This window comes from Dendropsophus ebraccatus, chromosome 5 (assembly GCF_027789765.1).
Source record: "Dendropsophus ebraccatus isolate aDenEbr1 chromosome 5, aDenEbr1.pat, whole genome shotgun sequence".
NCBI lineage: Eukaryota > Metazoa > Chordata > Amphibia > Anura > Hylidae > Dendropsophus > Dendropsophus ebraccatus.
Genome location: NC_091458.1, coordinates 82,404,357 through 82,427,804, shown reverse-complemented (window position 1 = coordinate 82,427,804; position 23,448 = coordinate 82,404,357). Strand labels below are relative to the sequence as shown.

At 40.5% G+C, this 23,448-nt stretch overlaps 1 protein-coding gene across 13 annotated transcripts in view; it reads left to right on the top strand.

The window, feature by feature from the left end:
• Positions 1–23,448, top strand: part of MYCBP2 (MYC binding protein 2) — a 246,511-nt gene that overhangs the window by 82,040 nt on the left and 141,023 nt on the right. For 11 of the 13 annotated variants that reach the window (XM_069970660.1, XM_069970654.1, XM_069970658.1 and 8 more), the window contains exons 15-23: positions 838–1,042; positions 1,137–1,288; positions 2,434–2,535; positions 2,738–2,764; positions 6,923–7,030; positions 14,514–14,633; positions 16,848–16,929; positions 18,358–18,475; positions 20,367–20,571. In XM_069970660.1, coding sequence (XP_069826761.1) covers positions 838–1,042; positions 1,137–1,288; positions 2,434–2,535; positions 2,738–2,764; positions 6,923–7,030; positions 14,514–14,633; positions 16,848–16,929; positions 18,358–18,475; positions 20,367–20,571 — 1,119 coding nt within the window. The remainder of the gene's footprint in view (positions 1–837; positions 1,043–1,136; positions 1,289–2,433; positions 2,536–2,737; positions 2,765–6,922; positions 7,031–14,513; positions 14,634–16,847; positions 16,930–18,357; positions 18,476–20,366; positions 20,572–23,448) is intronic. The other 2 variants (XM_069970649.1, XM_069970651.1) reach the window with 2 other exon arrangements.

Genomic DNA, 23,448 nt, shown 5'->3' with positions numbered 1-23,448 from the left:
TGGGGCTGTGTGAGGTGTCATTTTTTGCACCATGATGTGTTCTTTCTATCGGTACCTTGATTGCGCATATACGACTTTTTGATCACATTTTATTACATTTTTTCTGGATTTGATGCGACCAAAAATGTGCAATTTTGCACTTTGGAATTTTTTTGCGCTTACGCCGTTTACCGTGCGAGATCAGGAATGTGATAATTTAATAGTTCTGGCAATTACGTGTGTGGCGATACCAAATATGTATGTTTATTTGTTAATTTATATTTATAAAATGGGAAAAGGGGGGTGATTTGGACTTTTATTAGGGGAGGGGATTTTTTATTAATAAAAACACTTCTTTACTTTTTTTTTTTTACATAAACTAGAAGTCCCCCTGGGGGACTTGTGTATATACACAGCAAAGATCGATTACATCGGTCATAGATTGCTTTGGCCTGCTGCAAGCCACAGCAATCTATTGCCGAGTCGGGATCAGTGTCATTGCGACGCTGAGGCCCGGCACGGGCAGAAGAACTGATCCGACCCACTAGACACCAGGGATATGAGTAATAAAGCATTCAATGCAGCTGTCAGGTTTGACATCTGCATTGAAGTGCTTAATTAGCCGGCGCGGCAACGGGACCCGCGCCGGCTAATAGAGGCACTGCCCGGCTGCAGATTGTAGCCGGGAGTGGTGCCGTTCAGAGCTGGGTTCCGGCGGGACCCCGCTCTGAACACCCCCCGCCGCACCATGACGTACCAGGTACGTCATGGGTCGCTAAGGGGTTAAGCATAAGCTTAAACGTGTGTTCCTCTCTATTTGGAACTTGACTTCCACAATTTTATTTTCCTACTTAATAGGGTTTGGTGTTGAAAATATGGCTACAGCAATGGATGAAGATCTTGAGGAAGATCTGGATGAGAAAGATGAGAAATCTGTAATGTGTCCACCTCGAATGCACAAATGGAAGTTAGAGCATTGTATGGTTTGTACAGTGTGTGGAGACTGTACAGGATATGGAGCCAGCTGTGTTAGCAGTGGACGGCCAGACCGTGTTCCTGGCGGGTAGGTGATCAAAATAGAATCATTAAAGTAGATGGAGAATTAAACAAATTAAAATGATTTCCTCACTTAATTTTTCTCCCCCCCTCTCATCTAGAGTTTGTGGTTGTGGCTCTGGAGAATCTGGCTGTGCTGTGTGTGGCTGCTGCAAGGCTTGTGCTAGAGAGTTAGATGGCCATGATGCACGACAAAGAGGAATCCTAGATGCAGTGAAGGAGATGATTCCTTTGGACCTCCTTCTAGGTAAAGGTGTGAAATTTTAATTTATTTTAAAATCTCTACTTTCTTCTTTTTTTTTTTTTTTTTTTTTTGCTTTAAATAGGTTGTAGGAAGATCGAAAATGAAAACAGTATCATGTTTATGTACAGTGCAACATTTTAGCTTTAAGTTTAAAGGGATTTCCTGGGCTTTTAAAATGTGATGGTCTAGCCTAAGGGTAGGCCATAAATAATTGTCTTGGGTCCAATTCCTGGCACACAGACTATGAGCACCTGTAAATGTACCTCTAGTCTGTGTTTATTGGTGGTGTAAGGTTTTGTAGTATAGTCTTCACTTAAGAGATACTGTCAACCCTTTCTGTATGAGGACTTCTCTACACACCTAAAAAAACTCAATTCTGCAGTGTTCATACCTTGCATTAGAAGGTTATATAGATAATAGGTTATAATAGATTTCTTGATGCTTGATCCAGTGAAAAATGCTTTCCAATGGCCGCCAAGGGGGCATGGCCTAAACGCTGATGCCATCACTGAGGTACAGGGCCTACGCCGGCTATGTGGGTGGGGCTCAGTTGTCAAGCCCTGCCCAGGTGAGACAGGCGGAATTTAGGCTTTAGAGCTATGCAAAGTATCACTTTAAATGGCACAGCGGTGCAGGACCCTGCACCAACGCAACAAACTGTACATTGATGCAAGGAAAAGCATTGAAAAGGCTGCAGTGCATGCTTCTGTGCTCTGGCCACTTCAAACCACAGATTGTCAGGGTCTACTGGTTGTTGGGTGGAGATTGCGGAGTCCATTTTCAGGCGGGTCATTGTCACATGCCATGGTACTAGGAAGGAATCAACTGAGCATTAGGTTGACTAGTCACGGCTCTCTGTCTGTCAGCGCACAGTGTGGGGTTGATTGACTAGCAGAGAGGCCACAAATGGGTGTCTCTGCCTGATTGGTCATGGGCAACTCCCCGCCCTGATGTCTAGTTGCCGCTCCTCTCCTGGCCTTGCGCACCAGAATAAAACTTCATTTTCCCCAATGTAAAGCTACCGCAGGAGACGCAGCAGGTAGCTTCGGGAAGCTGCACAGTAGATCTATAAAAGTGGCCTGTTACCAACGTTTGTCAAGTGACAATATTACAAAATAGGACTACGTATGATTATTCCATCTTGATTGTTTCAGCTGTGCCTGTGCCAGGGGTCAACATTGATGAGCACCTTCAATTACGGCAAGAAGACAAAAGACAAAGGGTTAACCGGAGGCACAGAATAGATGAAGGAAGAGGTAAACGTGTTTGTATATTTGATATGGTAATAAAACTTCGGAGCAATTCAAAGTAAATAAAAAAACTTATGTCTCAGGGATGCTATTTTTATCTATAATTTATTCATGCAAGAAGGAAGATGACTGTATTCTACCATTTTGCTTCATATGCACAAAATTTTTATTTTACATCACATTTTATTTTTATTTTATCTTTTTTTAGGAAATAATAAACCAAATGGAAATTTAGGTATGGCGATTTTCCTGAAAACTGGTAATAGTTGCGAAGTATTTACATTGAGCTTTGTAGGTAACTGTATGTACTACTCCAAACAATGTATTACGGATTTGTAAGCAAAGCAATATCTATGTGTATAGTATACTCATTCATGACAATTTTGGGACTAATACTGTTCATAAATACACCTCAAGAGAAAACTAAAGCACCTATAAAGCATCAATAACATCAAGGCTTTACAGGGTAAGGGATAAAGTAGGTGGTTAGTGAAAATATTAGAGATGAGCGAACCGGGTTCGGGTTCGAGTCGATCCGAACCTGAACATTCGGTGATTAGCTGGGGCTGCTGAACTTGGATAAAGCTCTAAGGTTGTCTGGAAAACATGGATACAGCCAATGACTATATCCATGATTTCCACATAGCCTTAGGGCTTTATCCAACTTCAGCAGCCATCGCTAATCAAATGCTGAAAGTTCGGGTTCGGATCGACTCGAGCATGCTCGAGGTTCGCTCATCTCTAGAAAATATCTAAAATAAGAAAAGGTATGATTTAGGTTATGTCATTCACAGAGTGTTTATATTTAGAGACCCATATTTTCTTTCTGGTTCATTAAAGGGAACCTGTCACCCAAACACTAGGTGCACAGCCCGTCTGACCCTCGATAGAGCCCCCGATACTTACCCGCTTCTGCCGGTCCTGACAGTCTGCGCATTCAATATGTAAATGAGAGGAGATGAGTCCAACATACATAAGAGAAAATTGCTGCTCCAGTGATTTCCTATGCAGAGCGCGCAGACCGTTGGGCGGCGATTTTCTCTGTGGCGGAAGCGGCAGGAAGTGGGTAAATATCAGGGCTTTACCGGGGGGGTTGGGTGGGCTCTGCCCCGGGTTCTGGGGCGACAGGTTCCCCTTGTATTCCAGTACACAAAACTTGACTTTATTTAAAAGTAAACATTTTTTTAGTAGTTTTTTTACATAGTCACCACACTTACTGGCTTAAAATGGATTTATACTTTGTTGCAAAGAGTTATGTCCCTTAGTTGAGCTTTAGCCTTCTGGTCAAGGATGCCCAGTTACAGAACTATAATAGAAACAGATGAGGCTCCACAGGCTCTTCTTTTGCAGTTACAGAACTGGGCTTTATGGGAGAATGAGCTGTTTGTCTATGAAACTGATATAGATGGGAATTACTGATATAGATGGGAATTAGCAATGGATGTGAGTCTCAGCTGTGAGGAAGCACAGGTAATAGTGTGTTTACACAGACATTTATCTTACAGAATTTTGAAGACAAAGCCAGGAATGCATACTAAATGAGGGGAAATCTCAGTCAAAAATCTGTCAGATAAATCTCTGTGTAAATGGCCCCCTAAGGGTGACTTTGCACAGAGAGATTTATCTGACAGATTTTTGAAGCCAAAACCAGGAACAAACTATAAATAGAGAAAAGGTCATAAAGGAAAGACTGAGATTTCTCCTTTTTAAATCCTTTCCTGGTTTTGGCTTAAAAACTGTCAGAGAAATCTGTGTAAAGGCACCCTCGGAATGGAGACTTAAGGCCCCCATATACTTTAGCTTGGATGGATTTTGCCATAAGTCTAGTGTGTGGGGCCGTCCTGAACAACGAGGCCATGTTGAGTGCTCCTGTGTATGGGAAGGGTGGGAGATATAACTGACGGTCAACTGATCGGCCGCCCATCAGTTATTGAAGGTGTATGAACATCAATACTCTTTAGCAGTTTAGACTACAACCAGATAAGAGCAGCCTGGAGGTGATGCCCACAATGCATGATGAGAATTGTAGTCTGCTGCCTACATGTCAGTGCTAAGGAGCACATAGAGAGCAAAAGTGTGACCATAAAAAAACTATACATGTAGATTGTGTTATACTGCTGCTTTGCTTTTAATGTCCCTCTATGTCTAAACTCTAAAATACCCCTTTACCTCCTTTAACTTTCTGTGTCATACATATATAGCACACAAGTGTTAGGGCTGCATGAAGTGAGTGCACAGTCATTTAACGGTTTTTATACATTGATCAGCATAACCAATTTAAAGATTTTTATAAGAACTCCCTAGTGTAAAAAATAAATAAAATAAATTAAAAAATGTTTCAAATGTTAACAAAGTATAAGTAAACATATTTGGTATCACCTTATGTAGTTTTGTCCAAGCTCCTAAAATGTCCCAAACACAAAATTTTTTTTTTTAATCAGACTTTTTTTTTTTTTTTTTAAATAAGAAGCAGTCAAAGTTCCTACTAAACCAAAATGAGATGGAGAAAAACTACAGCACTAAAAATTAGTGGTCATACTGCCCTATAGATGGAAAAATAAAGTTATTGGGATCAGAATTTTGCAATTTCAAAGCGGTGATTCCAGCTTAATTTTATCCCCCAGTCCTTCGGTAAACTACATTCTTTCATAGGAATGCATAGAGAAACTAACTTCCTGTGCAAATAGTAGAATGAAACATTGAAACATGTTTATACCCACAAAGATCCTCCAAATGGGTCTGTTGATGGAAAATTTTAATTGTTAGAAGGCAAGGAGAGTTAAAAAAAAAACCAAACCATAAATTGGCTGCATCGCTAAGGGCTTAAAGTCTCCTGATTTATAGTAAATTTAGAAGGATGTAACTCATATAACAAAAATGAAATCTATGTTATAAGGGTTATATTTAAATGAGAAATTTCTGTGTACGCTTCGAAATATATGAACATTGCATAGTAAAAGAAATATCAACCTCTGTTTATCTTATTGATGGCATAAGCCATATCATTTAGTAGTAAAATTATGTGGCTAAAGTACACTTATTCTATAATCTATATGTAAAAGTTCAACATAGTAGCTGCATACTAAAGGATTTTACTTTACAGCTCCTAAAGATCATTGAGCTGTCCAATTTAACTAAATCTAGCATACAGCCTAAGTGAAGGGGATTCTTGCCTCTTCGTGTATTGGACATGCATAGACTAGGCCTAGAAATTAAATGCTGTTCAATCAGTTTTAATTTCACAATAGCACTTGGGGTTTTCCAGGTTAAGAAAATTCTGAATATGTAATAGGAGCTGGCGGCATCTCTCTTTATTTACATGCACTAGAGTACTATCAACAGGACATTCACTGAGGCTTTTTATGAAGCAGGCCAGTGGCTTTTATCAAAGCTGCTTTCAGACCTCTGTAGTATGGAATCATACTGAAGCCAAATATTAAATGTAACTTTGGGACCCCCACGTTCTCATGGTTGCTTCGGTTAACATCGGTTACCAACAGTGCAGGTTTGGTCTGCATTTTGCATTAACTATTTTGTCCTGTATGGACCAGATCAGGCAAACAATGTAGATTTTTTTTCAGAAATCATTCAAGAAATGACACAAACGGGAATTGTCCTACATCACAGTGAGTAGCATAGGTTCTAGTGGAAGGAAATTATTGTTGCTTTTATAGCACAATATTTCCTCCAACAGCAGCTGTGACATTAACCATAGTGGACTCTTACTAGGTGCATAAATACAGATTTTCTGTAAGTCATGTGCTCTGTGACTGGGTGTATAGCTCCTTTTTTCTCCCCTGCTATTTCATTTATCTAGTGTACTTCATTATTCATTGTTTTATTTTTTGCTTTTGTTAAAACACTAAGCATTTTGTACTCCTTTTTATGGTGCCTGATCATGTGTGCCTGATCATGTGTGCACAATCAAAGATTTTCTTGTGATAGTGTACAAATTTCCCCTATATGGAGACTAGTACCACCTTTTTGTATCAGTTGCCATTGTGGTTTTCCTAGTCATGTTCTGTGGATTTACATTTACTTTTTTTTATTTGGGTTTTTGTGACATTTATGTTTTACATTTTGGTATCGGAAAGTACACTTGCGTTTAAAAAAAGGCATTCTGTTAAAAGTTGATTGCATGTGAAAAACTTAAGCATAGTTTTTCCTGCAAATTTTTAACTACTGACCTATTGGGAAATGTAATATCCAAATATCAAAAAAGTAAAATCTTCATTTCCATAGGCACATTATTGTAGCAGTTTATTTAGTGCATTATTCCATGGAATTTGTAAAATATTCTGTCATTGCGTTCCATCTTTTGTTTATTTTTCTTTTTATAATTTGTTTTCATTTTATGAGTTATCCCATGCATGTGCAAAATGTCTCTCCTCAGGCCCTTTTGTATTTCCTGGTCCTAATATAATGAACCACCGAGAGCAGGCTCTAGCCAGATTAAGAATTCTACCAGCACAACTAAAGCATAAGCGGGACAAGAAAAAAGGTATTTAGTCTTCCTTTCACGCTAGAGAGGAAAATGGCAAAACCCCAGTCCTTTCTTGAGCTCACAAATTTGTTCTTGCACCTTGATCTTTCCACTGCGGTGAATGTCTCACCACTGGCTTACCTGGATCTTTTCAGTTTACAACATTTGCAGCAGAGGCGTTACATGTCCCTCCTCTTAAAGTGTACCTGTTGTTCGGCTGCAGTTGTTGCTGCCACTGGAAGGCCTAGTAATTGTGGATATGATCATGCTTCGGGAGTTTCATTCACAAGCCCTTTAAAATCAGAATACAGCTTTTTCAGGGAACCCACAGTTACCTGACCCCGGACCTTCCACTGGCAGGAGTTACTGCATGCCAATCCATTCCAGTACAGTTGTCTAATAACAGGTACCCTTTAATAAAGTCTGTTCTTTTTCTGTGTTCTGCTGTCCCTTTAAAAGATTCCTGGCAGGTTGGACTATGATAAACTGGGCAGTTTTCAGGTTTTTTTTTTTTCCCTTAATACCAAATAGTTCTGTGGTGTTATAATGGATCTCCTCATTAATTGTAAAAATCATGGTCTTATAGCCTTTAAAGGGATATTCCAACTTAAAACTAACTATGGGCAAGTAAGAGATTCGGTCGACCCCCGGCACCTTTTGTTTTTAGTAGAACCACTTATATGGTGTGTGACCCGCAGCTCTATTCACTGTGAAGCCGCAGAGAGACCAGAGTACAGCAATTTTAAGTTGGAATACCCCTTTAGGGTGCGTTTACATGTACAGGATCTGCAGCAGATTTGATGGCCCAGATTTGTTTCACTTTGAATCTGCAACTTCCACAACTTCAAATCTGTGCCATCAAAACTTCTGCCGATCTACTGCAGATCCTGTACGTGTCAATGTAGGCTGTGGGCTCCGGGCTGCAGGTGGCGGGGGTTAAAGAGGTCGAGTTGCGTACTTGCAGCGGAATGAAAATTCCACAGCGGGATATGTATCAACATTGAACTTTACACTACCAGGATTCGCAGCGTGAAATCCGCTGTTAATCGGGTATGTGTGTAGCTACCCATAGGATGTGTTTATACATACAAGATGTGCAGCAGATTTGATTTGCTTTGAATCTGCGCCATCAAATCTGCTGCAGAACTTGTACGTGGGAACACACCTTTAAAATACCCCTTTTAAAGTATGTTCACACATGCTGATTTATGTCACATGAAAATGTTCCATATGTGTGGGATTGTTAGAACCTTATTCTTACAATGTATAGCAAGTCCTCAAAACCTGACCTGTTGGTGGGTCATGAGGATTTTAACTGAGAAGCACTGCACTAACTAACATTGAAGCAATAGCATTAACTTTCTTACATACTTATATTAACTAAATGGTTCACCTGAGTAATGTTTTAACTGTGTAATAACTTCCTGTTTATTCACTCCATTCTCTGCAAAACAGGCTCTCCCCTAGTCTCTCCAAGTAGAAATGCATGCTATAAAGATATATTGGGTTATTGCAGACAAATTGTTTCCACAGTATACATGTGTATACATTTATGCCCGATCTGTAATGGGCTAAAGTTTGGTACAGCGGTCCCTCAACTTACCGTGGTCTCAGGTAACAATATTTGTAACATACAATGGTCCTTTCTGGACCACCATTGTAACTTGAGACCAACCTCAACGTACAATGTCAGTAAGGATCTGCACATATGAATAGCTAGATGGACATTTTACTGGTAACCACCCAGTATAACTGAAGTACATGCAGTGATTGGCTGTATAGTATCGCCTCTCTTACAGTACTGTGTATTACTACATGTTTTGTACTGCTTTTTACCTGTGCCATGGTAATCTGCTCTGGGCGCCAGGTGAGGGTGGCTTCATTTTATATTTCAGTGTGATCTGTACAGGACCCTGAAAATGCCCCAGTTCTCTACATAGAAAGGAATACACAGCTTCCAATACCTCTTTTTGACTTTTGTATGTAAGGACGTGCTCAACCCATATTGGCTATCTGCCTTTTTTTTTTTTTTTTTTTAATCTTTGGGGCTTCAGATCTAGTTACCAGTTTTGCATGGAGTTTTTGTCTCCAAAATACTATATTTTCAGCATACAATGGCTTTCCTGGAACCAATTAATATTGTAACCTGAGGGACCACTGTACTATATTTTCTTTTGCATGGCTTGCGGTGAAAATACAACAAGCAGATATATATTTTTTTTGTATCATCTTGTACTTACTGGGAATGAGTAACTGCTACCATATTACCATAGCAATAACACAGTTGTTGTTCTCAAGCTTTCATTTCGTGCCGATAAGAGAAATGGAAATTGTTGCAACCACATCCACAATCCATGCACAATGGGATAGAAAAAAAAGATAAAAAAGATTACGTACAAAGACCAGAATCAGAGTCTTATTCCTTAGTTTGCTGCTGATCAGGTGTCTTAAGGTGCTGCTGCCCTGTACATAGTGCATGTGACACTGTAGGGATCAATAAAGTTTTGTTAGTGTGTGTGTGTGTGTGTGTGTGTGTGTGTGTGTGTGTGTGTGTGTGTGTGTGTGTGTGTGTGTGTGTTTTTGTTTTTTTATTTTAATTGCAGTCTTTTCCTGTAGCAATTTTTTTTTTCTCTTTAACTTGTGGAAAACCTTTAAAACAGAACAGGTATATAGTCAAACATTATGTATTGGGTTGCAGAGGTGTCGGCTGCGTATGTTAGGTATGACCTGTCAACAGTTCATCAATGTTTAAAAAGTTATTTATCCAACTAAAGCATTTAAAGTGAATTTCCAACTTTAAACATAATGTTGACTATGGGCTGCATAATTTTTTTAAAATAAGTGTTCAGCATCTGTTGGCACAAGTGTGGCTTAGCAATTACACTAAGTGGGTTTTGTTTATAGACTGGTAACCTGTACACACATTACTTCACAAATGTTACGCACTCCTATCAGTAGGTGAGTGTTCATTAAAATAATTATAAATGTGTACCATACCCTTTGTCAATGCATGGACCTTGGAGCTCAATACTTCTGCTCCTACGTTAGACTCCTAACCTGCACAGATTCACTGGTCAACAGCCAAAAAGGTTCCGACATTAAAACAGTTGAACTTAACTAATTTTGGGGTGCTGAGATCGAAATGATCAAATTTTGAAATTGGCTCTAATTTTCAAGATATAGATGTACTTTCTATACTTCTCACAGCCTGTGATACAATACTAGGAAAAGTTTGCATCAGTATTGCATCAACTGGTATATTGCATTATCTTAGAATGACCAATCGTTACGGTATAAGGCTAGGTTCACACTGCGTTTTTGATATACGTGTTTTTCATCCGTTTTCTGCGAAAAACCGATGAAAAAAAAACATGCATTTGTGTGCATCCTATTTGATCTGCTTTTCCATTGACTTCCATTATAAAAAAAAAAACTGATCTGTTTTTTATTTTTATGGACACTAAATTAGTGTCAACACTACTTGTGTCAGTTAAAAAAAAACTGATCCGTTTCGATCCTTTTTTTTTTTTTTTTTTTTTTTTTTTATAATGGAAGTCAATGGAAAAACAGATCAAAATGGATGCACACAAATGCATCTGTTTTTCATCTGTTTTTGATAAAGACGGATGGGAAAAACGGCTTGCAAAAATGCAGTGTGTACCTAGCCTAAGGTATCGGGTTAAATGGAACCCATCAATGCTTGCAGATTACTGTTGGACAGTTATCAGAGACAATCCCATGTATGAATACAAAAGACATGTGTAAATGCACCAAGAAGCCATTGAATAAGGACTGACATTCCAGAGTTCAATAAACATAATTAATTTGTAAAAATTCTTAGATATGCCTGTAAATTGTAGTTGATTTCAGATAGAACTAAGTTTCCTATGAATATATTTCAAAAGTTTATGAACAGTAAAATTGCTTCCTTATGATTGCAGAAGTAATAAATATGTCGGCTATTATACTGTATTCTATACAATTCACAAAACAGTAACATGAGAACTCTTCAATATCATAGAAACTAGAGCCAATTAACATTTTTCCTTGTGATATTTGAATTCAGCACATAAAAATCATTAAGAAATGGCTAATTTTATTTCTGAACCAAACTTTTGAAAATTTGTTGACCAGTGTATCTGGTCTATTTATAGTAAAATATAAAATGATGAGCAAGGTTGGACTTTCATTTTGTAGTAATTTGGCTAGTTTGACCAATATGCCTTTTGTCCAAGAAACCATACCCTCTGACTCGTTCATTTAACATTTAAAGGGCTCAGCAGCGCTGTCTAAATCTATAACCAATTCTACTAAGATGATGCTAGTGAATGTCTGGTTGACACGGTCACCTCCTTTTTGCATTCTGACATCTCTACACAGGTGTAAAGGGTAAATTTAGCGGTTTTCATACCTTATTTTATATCATATACGTCATGGTGCTTGTTCAAGTAAAAAGTAATCTTTTATCAACTGCAGATTGTTATGTGGGCGGGGCCTAGCGGCATTAGCGCCACTTAGCCCCACCCACAACAACAGTTGGCCCTACCCCCTTGCCGGTCATTGGAACAGGCTCGTAAAAAAAGGCCTAGACCCCACCCCCTTTACATCGGAGCCAACGGTGCTGTTGTGGGCGGGGCTAAGTGGCGATAATGCAGTTAGGCCACGCCCACTTAATACAATCTGCAGTTGATAAAAGGACACTTTTTAATTGAACAAGCACCATGATGTATGATATGAAATAAGGTATGAAAAACGCTAAATTTACAGTTTACATCTGGGTAGAGATGTCAGAATGCACAAAGGGGGTGACAGTGTCACTTTCAGCCCCCATTTTTTTTTTCTTCTTTAAGAACTAACAAAACTTATCAGCAATGCAGGATCACTTAAAGCGTATCTGTCATTTCAGGGTCCTTTTTCTGAAAACATTAAATATTAACAGTACAAGCGATTTTAAGAAACTCTGTAATAGGTTTTATGTACTTAAAGAGTTTCCTTCTGGACTGAAAAAGCAATCTCCCAGCCTCCCCCCTCACATCAAATGAAGCAGGATTTCTGTGTCCATTATGTGGCTATGGAGAGGGGAGGGGCTGTTAGGAGTGACTGAGCACGGAGCAGTCCTGCACAGCACAACACCCTGCAATCTTCTCTCAGTAAGTTCATAGATGAGCACTGACCTTTCTGACCCCAGAATCCTGCGGTTTAGGTGCCCAGAGAGTCTACAAACAGCTGACCTTCATGTCACCTCTTCCTGCTCCCTCATCTCCCTCAGCCCCTCCCCCCTTCATAGGCTTACAATGGAGAGAGCAGAACCCGTCTTCACTGGCTTCTCTGTAATGAAAATGTGTTTGCCTGATAATGCACAGATAAGAAGTCGGGGGGGGGGGGGGGAGGCTGGGAGATTGCTTCTTGAGTACAGAAGGAGGCTTTTTTGGCTGATGAAACGTATTACAGCGTTTCTTAAAATAGCTTATACTACTGACTTCTGCAATAAAAAAAAACATGACCGTTACGCTTTAACTTCTGAAAGCTGGCTAAATTATTTGTTAGTCAAAAAAAAAAAGAGCACCACAACAGAGCCCTGTTTATTAAATGTAGTTTTCCACCAACACACAGGCTGGGTTTACACAGTGATTATTACAAATGTTTGTCTAGAGTCTATATTAAAACATAAAAATGTACAGTATATGTACACAGCATCTTCATTTAGGGTATTGAAACACTGAATTTTCCTAAGAGCTGTAGAACGTCAGCCATGTTCTTTCTCACAGGACTCAAAATCTACTTAGAGAAGTGTTAATTCAGAACTCTAGGCAGAAAAACAGTGGTGTAAAAGTTAAAGGTCCTCTTACACACATTGATCTTCGTCCGTCCCTGGCCGCAAACAAGAGTCGACCAATTGGATTGGTGCTCGTTTGCTGTGCCTTAACAAGGCACGATTAATTACGTGGCCATTAACATTCATTATCTGCTGAACATCACCCTGTTGCATCTGCTGAATGAGCACTTCTAGTAATGCCCATTGCCGATATTCTGCCTGTATAAAAGGGCCCTAAGCATGGGGCTAGCTAGTCGTCATGATTACAGGCACCTGTTTTATTTAGTTAGTCATCTACATCGTCGAGATACAAGTCTTTAAAGGGTAGCTTCACGCGTACCATATCGCACCAGATTTGACTAAATGAAAGAACACAGCATTAATTCTGCACTGTAAAATCTGTTGCGGATCCGCAGCAGATTTGATGCTGTGTTCATTCATTTAGTAAAATCTGCAGCAAAACGATACGTGTAAAGCTACCCTAAAGGGATTCTGCCAGCTGTAATTCACGTTCTAAACTGCTGACACTGTTGGATAGTTGTTAGATTTATAAGTTACCGTGTCTCCTTGATGTGTCTGCGTTTCTAGGATGTAGAAAGGCTTTTTTTTCTGGAACGAATAGGCTTTCTTAAGCTCCTAAAAAGCTGTAAACTGCAATGCTTCCTCTCTTCCCCTCCCTGCTTGATTGACACCTGGAAGCAGCAAAGGTAGGTCCAGTGGAACGTGAATTTCAGCGGACAGATTTGCTTTAATGTACAAATAAGGCTCAAGTGCCCAAAGGTGTTCCCCAGCATGGTCACATACTCTTTATCACAGTCCCATGGCCTCCTTGCATCTGACTACCCAAATTTGGATGTGTTGCAGGGACATGTTAAAGGCTTAGGCTGATGGGGGTCTTGGTGCTGAGACCCACACTAAAATATAGCTGAATGAAGTGTGTCAGCAGTGTGAATCCCTCCCTGGGTTTGTGCTCAGCCTGTCTGATTGCAGGCAAGGACTTTCATAGACTATAATGACGCCTGTCTGAATTACCTTTTGTCTATTCCACTTTTTATTTTCCCCACTTGCCTTTTCTTATTAAGTGTTGTAAATCCTGTTAGGTGCTGTATATCTTAGTTTTAAATTGTGCTCTTCTGTAATCCTAACTTTTCTTTTTAAAGGTCGTGTCTAGTTTTTAAACAATGTTTTATTGCTTCAGTGTATGTGGGGGAAAATGCAGTTGCTTTCAGTTTTGATTACAAGTGTACTTTTAAAGGAATTATCCAAACTGCTTTGTGAGCATTCCCTATGTAGAGGACAAGTAACACAATTACAGGATTGTATTTTGTATTCTCCACTTATGGAGCTAAGGAATAAACCATAGTAATGTGTTTAATCAAATTATTTGTTTTAAACATTTTATTTAAATGCTGTGGAGCAATGGGAAAAACATTGATTGGAAAGTGTACATGTCCTTTAAATGTTATGTTGGGTTTATTTTCAGATATGAATGGGTGATGTTAATACATATTTTTTTTTATTTTACTTTAATTCACTTGTGGTGCTAATTAACTGTCTTTTCCCACTTAAGTATGCCACTTTTAATGTAGGGTTGTTTAGAGCTTTAGTAGTGTGTGGAAACCCTGAAATGTAAAGAAAGTTCTTTATTTTGTGCACCTGGTTTCTCATAATATATATTTGTTGCAGATGAAGGCAGAGAACAGGGGGAGAAAGATGCCAGCAAAATCACTACTTACCCTCCTGGAACAGTTCGCTTTGACAGTGAGCTTCGGGCTGTTCAGGTTAGCTGTGGATTCCATCATTCAGGTACATCTTTATATTATGACATTAGTAGAAATGTTACCATTGTGAGAGTATAAATTATAGTTTGTTTTTTTTGTTTGGTAATTCCATGGTCTAACAAGTGAAATCTGTCAGCACAGAAAGCTTTAAACAAGTTTATTGATAATGTAACTTGTAATGTAAAATATAGACATAAATATTAAACCTTTTTAGGGTGACCACCATCTTATCCCTGGAATAATGAATATTAAATTAGTTATGCTCTGTTACTTGTTTGAAGAGGTGTATTGCTTCGCTTATCTTTTGTCCCATCACAGCCTTATGACCCTTCTCCTTTATACTAAGGGTCCTATTACACAGGCCGACTATGGCCCAATCATTTTAGTAAATGAGCGCTGGTCTGCTAGACTGGCTCCCGTTTATTAGAGCTACTAGACAGCCCGATAATTGGGCTGCATGGGCATCGTTGGCCATATCCATGCAGCCTTTGCCCAAACATCTGCTGCGCATCGCTATTACACGTAGCGATGTGCGGTCGGCGTCTGATTTTAGGTCCAAACATAAACCAACGATCACCTGATGATTGTTTCATCGGCTGATCGTTGTCTCTGTTCCGCGGAAAAATAATCGTCCCAGTCGGCCAATTATCGCTCTGTGTAATAGGGCCCTGAGACTACTGTGCCTAAATCAATTTTCACCAATAGTCTTTGCTGTTTCCCACAGGGGAAATGAGGTATAGCACTTTTTTTTTTTTTTTTTTGCCAAATGATAATTTTTAATAACATTTCAATCTAATTTATACTAGTTCACTTAAGGAGAGTCCGCCATAAAGACATGTGGAGACTTAAAGGCCATTACTTCTCTACTAGGAATTCTGGGAAGTAAGGATATGCGAAATAGCTGTCACATTACTTAAGATAAGTACTGTCCCTTCAAGTCAGTGTTTCACTAGCTTGGGGATTAATGACTGGAGATGTATGTCAAGACAAAGATCTCCCAAAAGTAAAGGCTGCAGACATCTGTTTTGGGAGTGTTGCCCCTCTTCAGTTTAGAGAAGGGTGTTGACTGGCTAGTGAGTATCACTTTGACCCACGTCAATAGGCCTTTCACTATCCTGCTAACACCCGACTCTGTACTGAACAGGGGCATCAACCCGGAAACGATTGTCTGTCTCGGTCAGTCTTTCCTTTTGGAGAGAGTTTTGGCTTGGCCATATATCCCAAGCCAGTGTTCTAAGAGACCTATTATACGGAGCGATAATCTGCCCAATCAGGCTCATTCGTTCGGTTTATCGCTCCGTGTAAAAGAGACAACAAATGGCCAATGACAACCATCAGCAGCTGATCGTGTCATGTGGTCTGACACCAAAATCATCGGCCGCCGACCACACACACTGCTAAGTGAACTAGCGATGCAAGATGCAAGGTCTAACAATTAAACAAACTGTTAATACATTAAATCTTCACGCTCCCGTCTCCTCCGGTAATAGGCTCAGTTACATTATTGATTGGGCCGTCTAATAGTACCCTAAGGCTCCTAGATGGAGTGAAACACTGAAAGGACACCACTTTTCCTAAGTGGTGTGAGAGCTATTTTGCGTATCCTTTCTTTCTTAATTTAGAAACCTAGAAGATCATCGGAAGAAAAAGTCCACTAAACCATCTAGTTTGCTTTCATATTGATATTACTTTATCACTTCTAGAATGGAATGCCTTTCATCTATAAGCATTCAAAAACCTCACCCGTTTTACCCCACATTTGCCACATTGGGTCCCCAGAAGGTTTTTGTAAAGGTCCTGTCCTGAGCAATACTGATAAGTTTTTCCACGGGGTGACTAGGATATGGTATTACAACCAATGAGCTATGGCTCTTACAATGTGATGAGGGAAAAACAAAAATGAAAATTTGTCAAATCCTGACCAGAAAACTAAATCCATTGAATAAAATAGTGTAAAAAGGATTGAGTTTACGTAAAAAGGATTGAGTTTACGTAAAAACTTTGAGAAGTGGTTTTTTTTTTAATAAAAATCTGATATTTCCTTTTATACAGTTTTTAAATGTAACCTTTAAAAATGAAAACCCCTAAATCCATTTCAACAATGAATTTTATTGTTTCAATACTTTTTGACAAGTAACATTTTTTTTACAAATAAGTTCTTGGACTATTTCTTTATGTAACTGAACTAGGTTTGCTCTGTGTGTAATGCCATTTTCTTTGCTTTCCCATTTCCTTTTAGTCGTACTAATGGAAAATGGTGACGTTTATACTTTTGGCTACGGTCAACATGGACAGTTGGGGCACGGTGATGTTAGTTGTAGGTAAGTGCAAAAAAATTTTTTGAAGAATCTGTGAATTATGATTTGCTGCTATTTATACACTTGTAATGGTGTAGTGTCAGCCTCCTGTTATCTCATTAACTGTTTTAGTGGGAAAAAAGGGCTGATTAGGTTATGGGGGGAATGGCACACAGTCATGAAGAATACATAGTTATATAATATAGGTTTTAAAAGGAATGTGTTGCTTAATTTTTCTTTACTGATTTGCTTTAGATATGAAAAATTGATTTTATTCTAATCGGTTTCTATTTTCTGACTAATTATTTTTGTTGTCACTTTTTGTTATTATGGGGGCTGCCATTAACATTTAGTGACCTGCTTTACATCCAAGCCTCACAGACATTTGAGACAGAAGAAAGACTCTGTCCCTTTTGAGATTAATGTGTAACATCACTGATCATGCTATGTGACCTTTGGGGAGAACATTCCACAGGGTGTTTCTGTTGTCTCCTCTATCTACTGGTGTCAGATGTAGTTGCAGTGCTGTACAGAACACTTTACAGCAGTCTCCTCTTATCACCATAGACAGTACAGGAAGTCTCAGTGTAGTTTTAGCCCCATTTGTGAGAATAAAAACTACAAGATATCTTATTTTATAGTCTAAATAGAAAAATGTAAAATTAGAAAAAATGGCACAAAAAATTCTTTAAAAATATGTTGTGTATAGAGATGAGCAAACCGGGTTCGGGTTCGAGTCCATCCGAACCCAAACGTTTGGCATTTGATTAGCGGTGGCTGCTGAACTTGGATAAAGCCCTAAGGCTATGTGGAAAACATGGATATAGTCATTGGCTGTATCCTTGTTTTCCAGACAACCTTAGAGCTTTATCCAAGTTCAGCAGCCCCCGCTAATCAAATGCCGAACGATCGGGTTTGGATGGACTCTAACCCGAACCCGGTTCGCTCATCTCTAGTTGTGTATGTGTTAAAATGGAGGCAATAAATTTGCGGCGGGGAGGTTAAGGGGGCTGTCACATACATACAGCACATCTTCTAGGCAAGAGGATGGATACCTCAACAGAACCTGAGGGCTTTCATTACAAGTTAATGTAGTCTGTTGAGCACCAGTAGTATGCCTGTAGAGGTCATCCAGCAGAGGGTGGCGGCTTCCACTATGAACATAATGGTAGAGAGAGCTAAAAGTATAATGTGTCTGTAGGTTTCCCATGTGTAAGGTTTTGAGTTTCTCTCAGTGTAAGTGGAGACTCTTCGTTCATTCTGCTCTGGTAGATATATTACAAGAAACACTTGTAATTTATAAAACAGATCTGGCCTACATCTTGTTACCGTTAAGTACGTAATATACACTTCGTAGGTTAAGCAGCATTTATGCTCTTTCATGCAATAGTCTTTTGTAAAAATATTCTTGCAGTGATTTTATGGTGTTTAAGATGGTCTTTGCTTTTCTAGGGGATGTCCGACCCTGGTACAGGCACTTCCAGGACCCAGCACGCAAGTCACAGCAGGGAGCAATCACACTGCAGTCCTCTTAATGGATGGCCAAGTGTTCACTTTTGGAAGTTTCTCAGTAAGTGTTAAAAAATATAGAAATATTGGTATTGACATACAGCGCAATGTTTGGCAATCCTTAGTTTATATATGGTTAGTACAAGCAAAGAGTGAAGGATAATGGCTGCAGGTACAAAACAATGATGGATAAAAGAATGGTTGTCTTTACCTTATAGTTGATTGATTTGACGCAGTTCTCGACACATGAATATTGTAAAGTAGATCTCTTTGAGGGTGCTTTGATGCTTGGTAACATGTATTGGTGATGAGAAGATGATAGTAACCTCCGCTGGAGGCGCCCCGGCCGGCGGCACTGCTCCGCGGTGGGTTACGGTGATGTTAGCGGTTCAAAAATTTTCCCGGGAAGGCTGAGTGACGTCACTATTGATACGGGAGCTCAGAGAGACCAAAAAAGTAATCAACGCGTTTCAGCAACGGTAACGGTTGCCCTCGTCAGGATTAGGACATAATCCTGACGAGGGCAACCGTTACCGTTGCTGAAACGCGTTGATTACTTTTTTGGTCTCTCTGAGCTCCCGTATCAATAGTGACGTCACTCAGCCTTCCCGGGAAAATTTTTGAACCGCTAACATCACCGTAACCCACCGCGGAGCAGTGCCGCCGGCCGGGGCGCCTCCAGCGGAGGTTACTATCATCTTCTCATCACCAATACATGTTACCAAGCATCAAAGCACCCTCAAAGAGATCTACTTTACAATATTCATGTGTCGAGAACTGCGTCAAATCAATCAACTATAAGGTAAAGACAACCATTCTTTTATCCATCATTGTTTTGTACCTGCAGCCATTATCCTTCACTCTTTGCTTGTACTAACCATATATAAACTAAGGATTGCCAAACATTGCGCTGTATGTCAATACCAATATTCCTATATACAAATACCCCCAGTGAACCTACGGGTGTTTGCTCCCTGACAACAAGCAGCAACACAGTGCAGCGCTAGTGAGGGGTTATCAGTACCCCATTGTTTATATAAGTGTTAAAAAAATAAATAAATCAATACCTATTGTATGCATGTGATTTTTACTGTCATGAAATGATACCTCCTGATCATACACTTATTGCTTGTTAATTTTTACCTCCTGTATGGGGAATGTTTGCAGTAGTGTTATTTGCCTTTGTCGTTTTTTTTTTTTTAACTAGATAAAAAAAAAAAAAAAATAAACACTAAGATGAGCCGAACGTGCCGAAAGTTCAGGGTTGCAAGAACCTTAAAGGGGTACTTCAGCGGGGGGGGGGGGGGGGGCGGGGGGTGCTATTTTGGGATCTGGCCGGGGAGGAGGTGGCTGAGAGAAAAGTGGCGGTTCCCGTATCGCGGCTCCCCGGTTCCCGGCCGCTTCCTGGTGTCTGACACGGGTTTGAGACGTGACGTCTCAAGTCCACTCAGCCAGTCAGTGACAGAGGCGGGATCTGAGCGGACTTGAAACGGATCCCGCCTCTGTTACTGACAGGCTGAGCGGACTTGAGACGTCACGTCTCGAGCCCGCGTCAGACATCAGGAAGCGGCCGGGGACCGGAGCGCCACGATACGGGACCCGCCGCTGAATCCGGGGAGGTGAGTGGACGTCTCTTCTCTCAGCCACCTCCTCCCCGGCCAGATTCCAAAATAGACCCCCGCGGAATTCCGTCAGTTATCCCCCCCACATCTGGGAGCCTTTCCGCCGGCCCCATAGACACCATTCTATGGGCCGGCGTATTCTGCTATACGCTGAAAGAAGTGTCATGTCACTTCTTTTAGCAGATCGCGGAATACGCCGGCCCATAGAATGGTGTCTATGGAGCCGGCAGAAAAGCGCGTGCCAGTGCGGGCGGACAGCTGACGGAATTTCGCGGACATTCCGTAGTGTGAACCCGCCTTTAAGATTGCAATATACTTTGTTTCTTCCAGAAAGGGCAGCTTGGAAGGCCAATACTAGACATGCCTTACTGGAATGCAAAGCCTGCTGCTATGCCCAACATCGGTGCAAAGTATGGCAGAAAAGCAACATGGGTTGGTGCAAGTGGAGACCAAACCTTTCTGCGGATAGATGAAGCACTGATAAACTCGCATGTTTTGGCTACTTCAGAAATCTTTGCAAGTCGACATATCATAGGTAAGCAAAATGTTTATTGGAATTGCGGAGTTGAATTTTAAAGGAAGTGGTGGAAAATTTGTACAATTGTCATTTGCTCTTAATATTTTTTTACCTGTTAACAATGGCATGGTCACATGTGGGGGAAAAAAGATCAACATTTTCCATGTGCAAAATCTGCAGCAGTTTTTTAGGGTTTATTCCTACCTTCCGTATAAAACGGAATCTATGGACGTGGAAGCCCTGTAGTGGACCCTTTCTCTGGGCAGCATGATGTATCAATGTGATGCAGAGAGCGAGTAAAGTGTTTGAACCTTCTCAGTACTGTAATGAAGTAGCCACCTCTATTACAATGCAGTGAAGATACAAAAACTTTCCCCATTCCCAGCATCATATGGATACATGTTGCTGGGTGGAAGAAGAGTCCACTACAGGGCTTCCCCATCAGTATGTTCTGTGTACCAGAAAAAAAGAAAAAAAATATCTGCTCTACATGCGAGCGACAATTGATCTGCTTTGCAGTTCCTAAATCTGCAGCATGTCAGTTTTGGTTTTTGTAAATGCTGGAGATTTTACCCTTTGTCAGCAGAGAAATCTACCTTGACACATTGATATGAACTTAAAGGAGTTGGCCACTTTACAGTAAAATAGTTCAGTGTATAGTATTAGTAAGTGTACTCACTGTATATACTGACAGCAGCTTCCTGTGTACCTCTTAGAGCTAAAATAAGACTCCCCTCCTCCATGCTGGGCTGCCCTTCTCTGTGGTGAGTCTGTCCATAAGATGGCTGACGTGGAGGAGCATGTGACCATGCTCTGCCTCCAGTGTCCTCCATAGGCATATTACAGGCTCAGTGGTGGACACTAGGGGGCGGAGCATGGTCACATGCTCCTCCATGTCGGCCACCTTATGGACAGACTCACCACAGAGAAGGGCAGCCCAGCCTGGAGGAGGGGAGTCTTATTTTAGCTCTAAGAGGTACACAGGAAGCTGCTGTCAGTATATACAGTGAGTACAATTACTGCCTTACAGCCTGGAGGAGCGGTGTCTGATTTCAGCTCTTTGAGGTACAAAAGGAGCTGCTGTCAGGAAGTGCAGTGAGTCAGCTCATTACTAATAGGCCTTTGCTTCTCTGTACACTCCCTTTTCCGGTCTAACCTACATAAAGCAGCGAGGCTCATCTCCTCTGCCCTGGTGCTGTTCTAGTGCCTTCCTCTGTGCCAGTCTCTACATTGGTTGCCTGATGCTGAATGTACCGATTACAACATAAACTCATTTTGCTCACCCACAAAGCTCTCCATAGTGCTGCACCTCACTCTATCTCCTAACTCATCTCTGCTCTACACTCTGCCAATGAATTGTGACTTAAAGTGACTCTGTAACCACAATCTGACCCCCCCCCCCCCCCCCCCAAACCACTTGTACCGGCAGGTGATGCAGTTATTGTCCTAAAAAAATACTTTTAAACTCAAAGCCCCTGCCAAACGGCAGTATCTGTGCCCTAACTTTGCACAACCTCTCTGTCCCTCCTCCCCACCCTCTTTATCATTAGGAATGCTCCAGGCAGATTGCCTCCTATTCTCCACCTGTGTCATCCCAGCACATGGGATCGTTAAGCAGCTGTGCAGTGTTCAACATGGAGAAAATGTTCCAGTGGCATTCCTAATGATGAAGAGGATGGGGAGGAGGGACGGAGGGGTGGTGCAAAGTTAGGGCACAGATCATTATGATGATTATGCAAAAATTACAGATAATTATGCAAAAATAAAGTGCAGTTTTATGCTTTTTGTGTAACTCCCATTGACTTAAATGGGAGTTGCATAAATTGCATTGCCCAATGAACCTCTGGAGTTACATGAACAGTTTAGGGTCCATTTACACAGAAAAAATATCTGACAGATAATCTGCCAAAGATTTGAAGCCAAAGACAGAAACAGACTATAAACTAGTGATGTCACGATACCAAAATTTTGAGTTCGGTACCGATACTAACTTTTTTATTTGAATACTCAATACCGGGACAATACTTAGTAAAGTATTAAAAAATAAATAAACAAAACACAGTGGTAGAAATATAATACCCCCTAGACAGCAAATATAATAAATCGGAAATGCTATATATATTCTTCAGATCCGCACTGTTACAGTGATAACCAATTTATGGACTTTTTTTCATTTTATGGCGTTAAAAATTAAATTTGCATTTTTTTTCTAATTAATTGTGGTTAAAACTGTACTATACTATTCTAATTCAGCTATCAGGCTATGCTGGGGGTTGTAGATGTGTAATATTTCAGCTATGAGGCTATACTGGGGGTTGTAGTTTTGTAATATTTCAGCTATCAGGCTATGCTGAGGGTTGTAGTCTCGTAATAGTTTAGCTACCGGTATGCCGGGGGCTGCAGCTCACCGACAGCCACAGGCTGGGAATACTATGAGATGCAATAGAATCTAACAGTATGTACTTGTGATTATCACCACTATCCAGAGTCTAATACAATAGCTGCAGCTGTCACCATCACCAGGGACTGTGCCCAGATTCTATTGTATGCATTTCCACAGCTCTGCTAAACCAGGTGCCATAATCACTGATACAGTAGTCATTATCATAATACAATTCTGCTCTTCCAAATAGCCTGATCACTAAAACAGCTCTGCTATACCGAGCGATCAGACAGCTCTTCTATACCGAGCGTTTAGACAGCTCTGCTATACCAAGTATAGTGATCACTAAGACAACTCTGCTATACCGAGTGATCACTAAGGCAGCTCTGCTATACCGAGTGATCACTAAGGCAGCTCTGCCGCTATACCGAGTGATCACTAAGGCAGCTCTGCCGCACCACCCATGACTAAGGCAGCTCTGCCGCACCACCCATGACTAAGGCAGCTCTGCC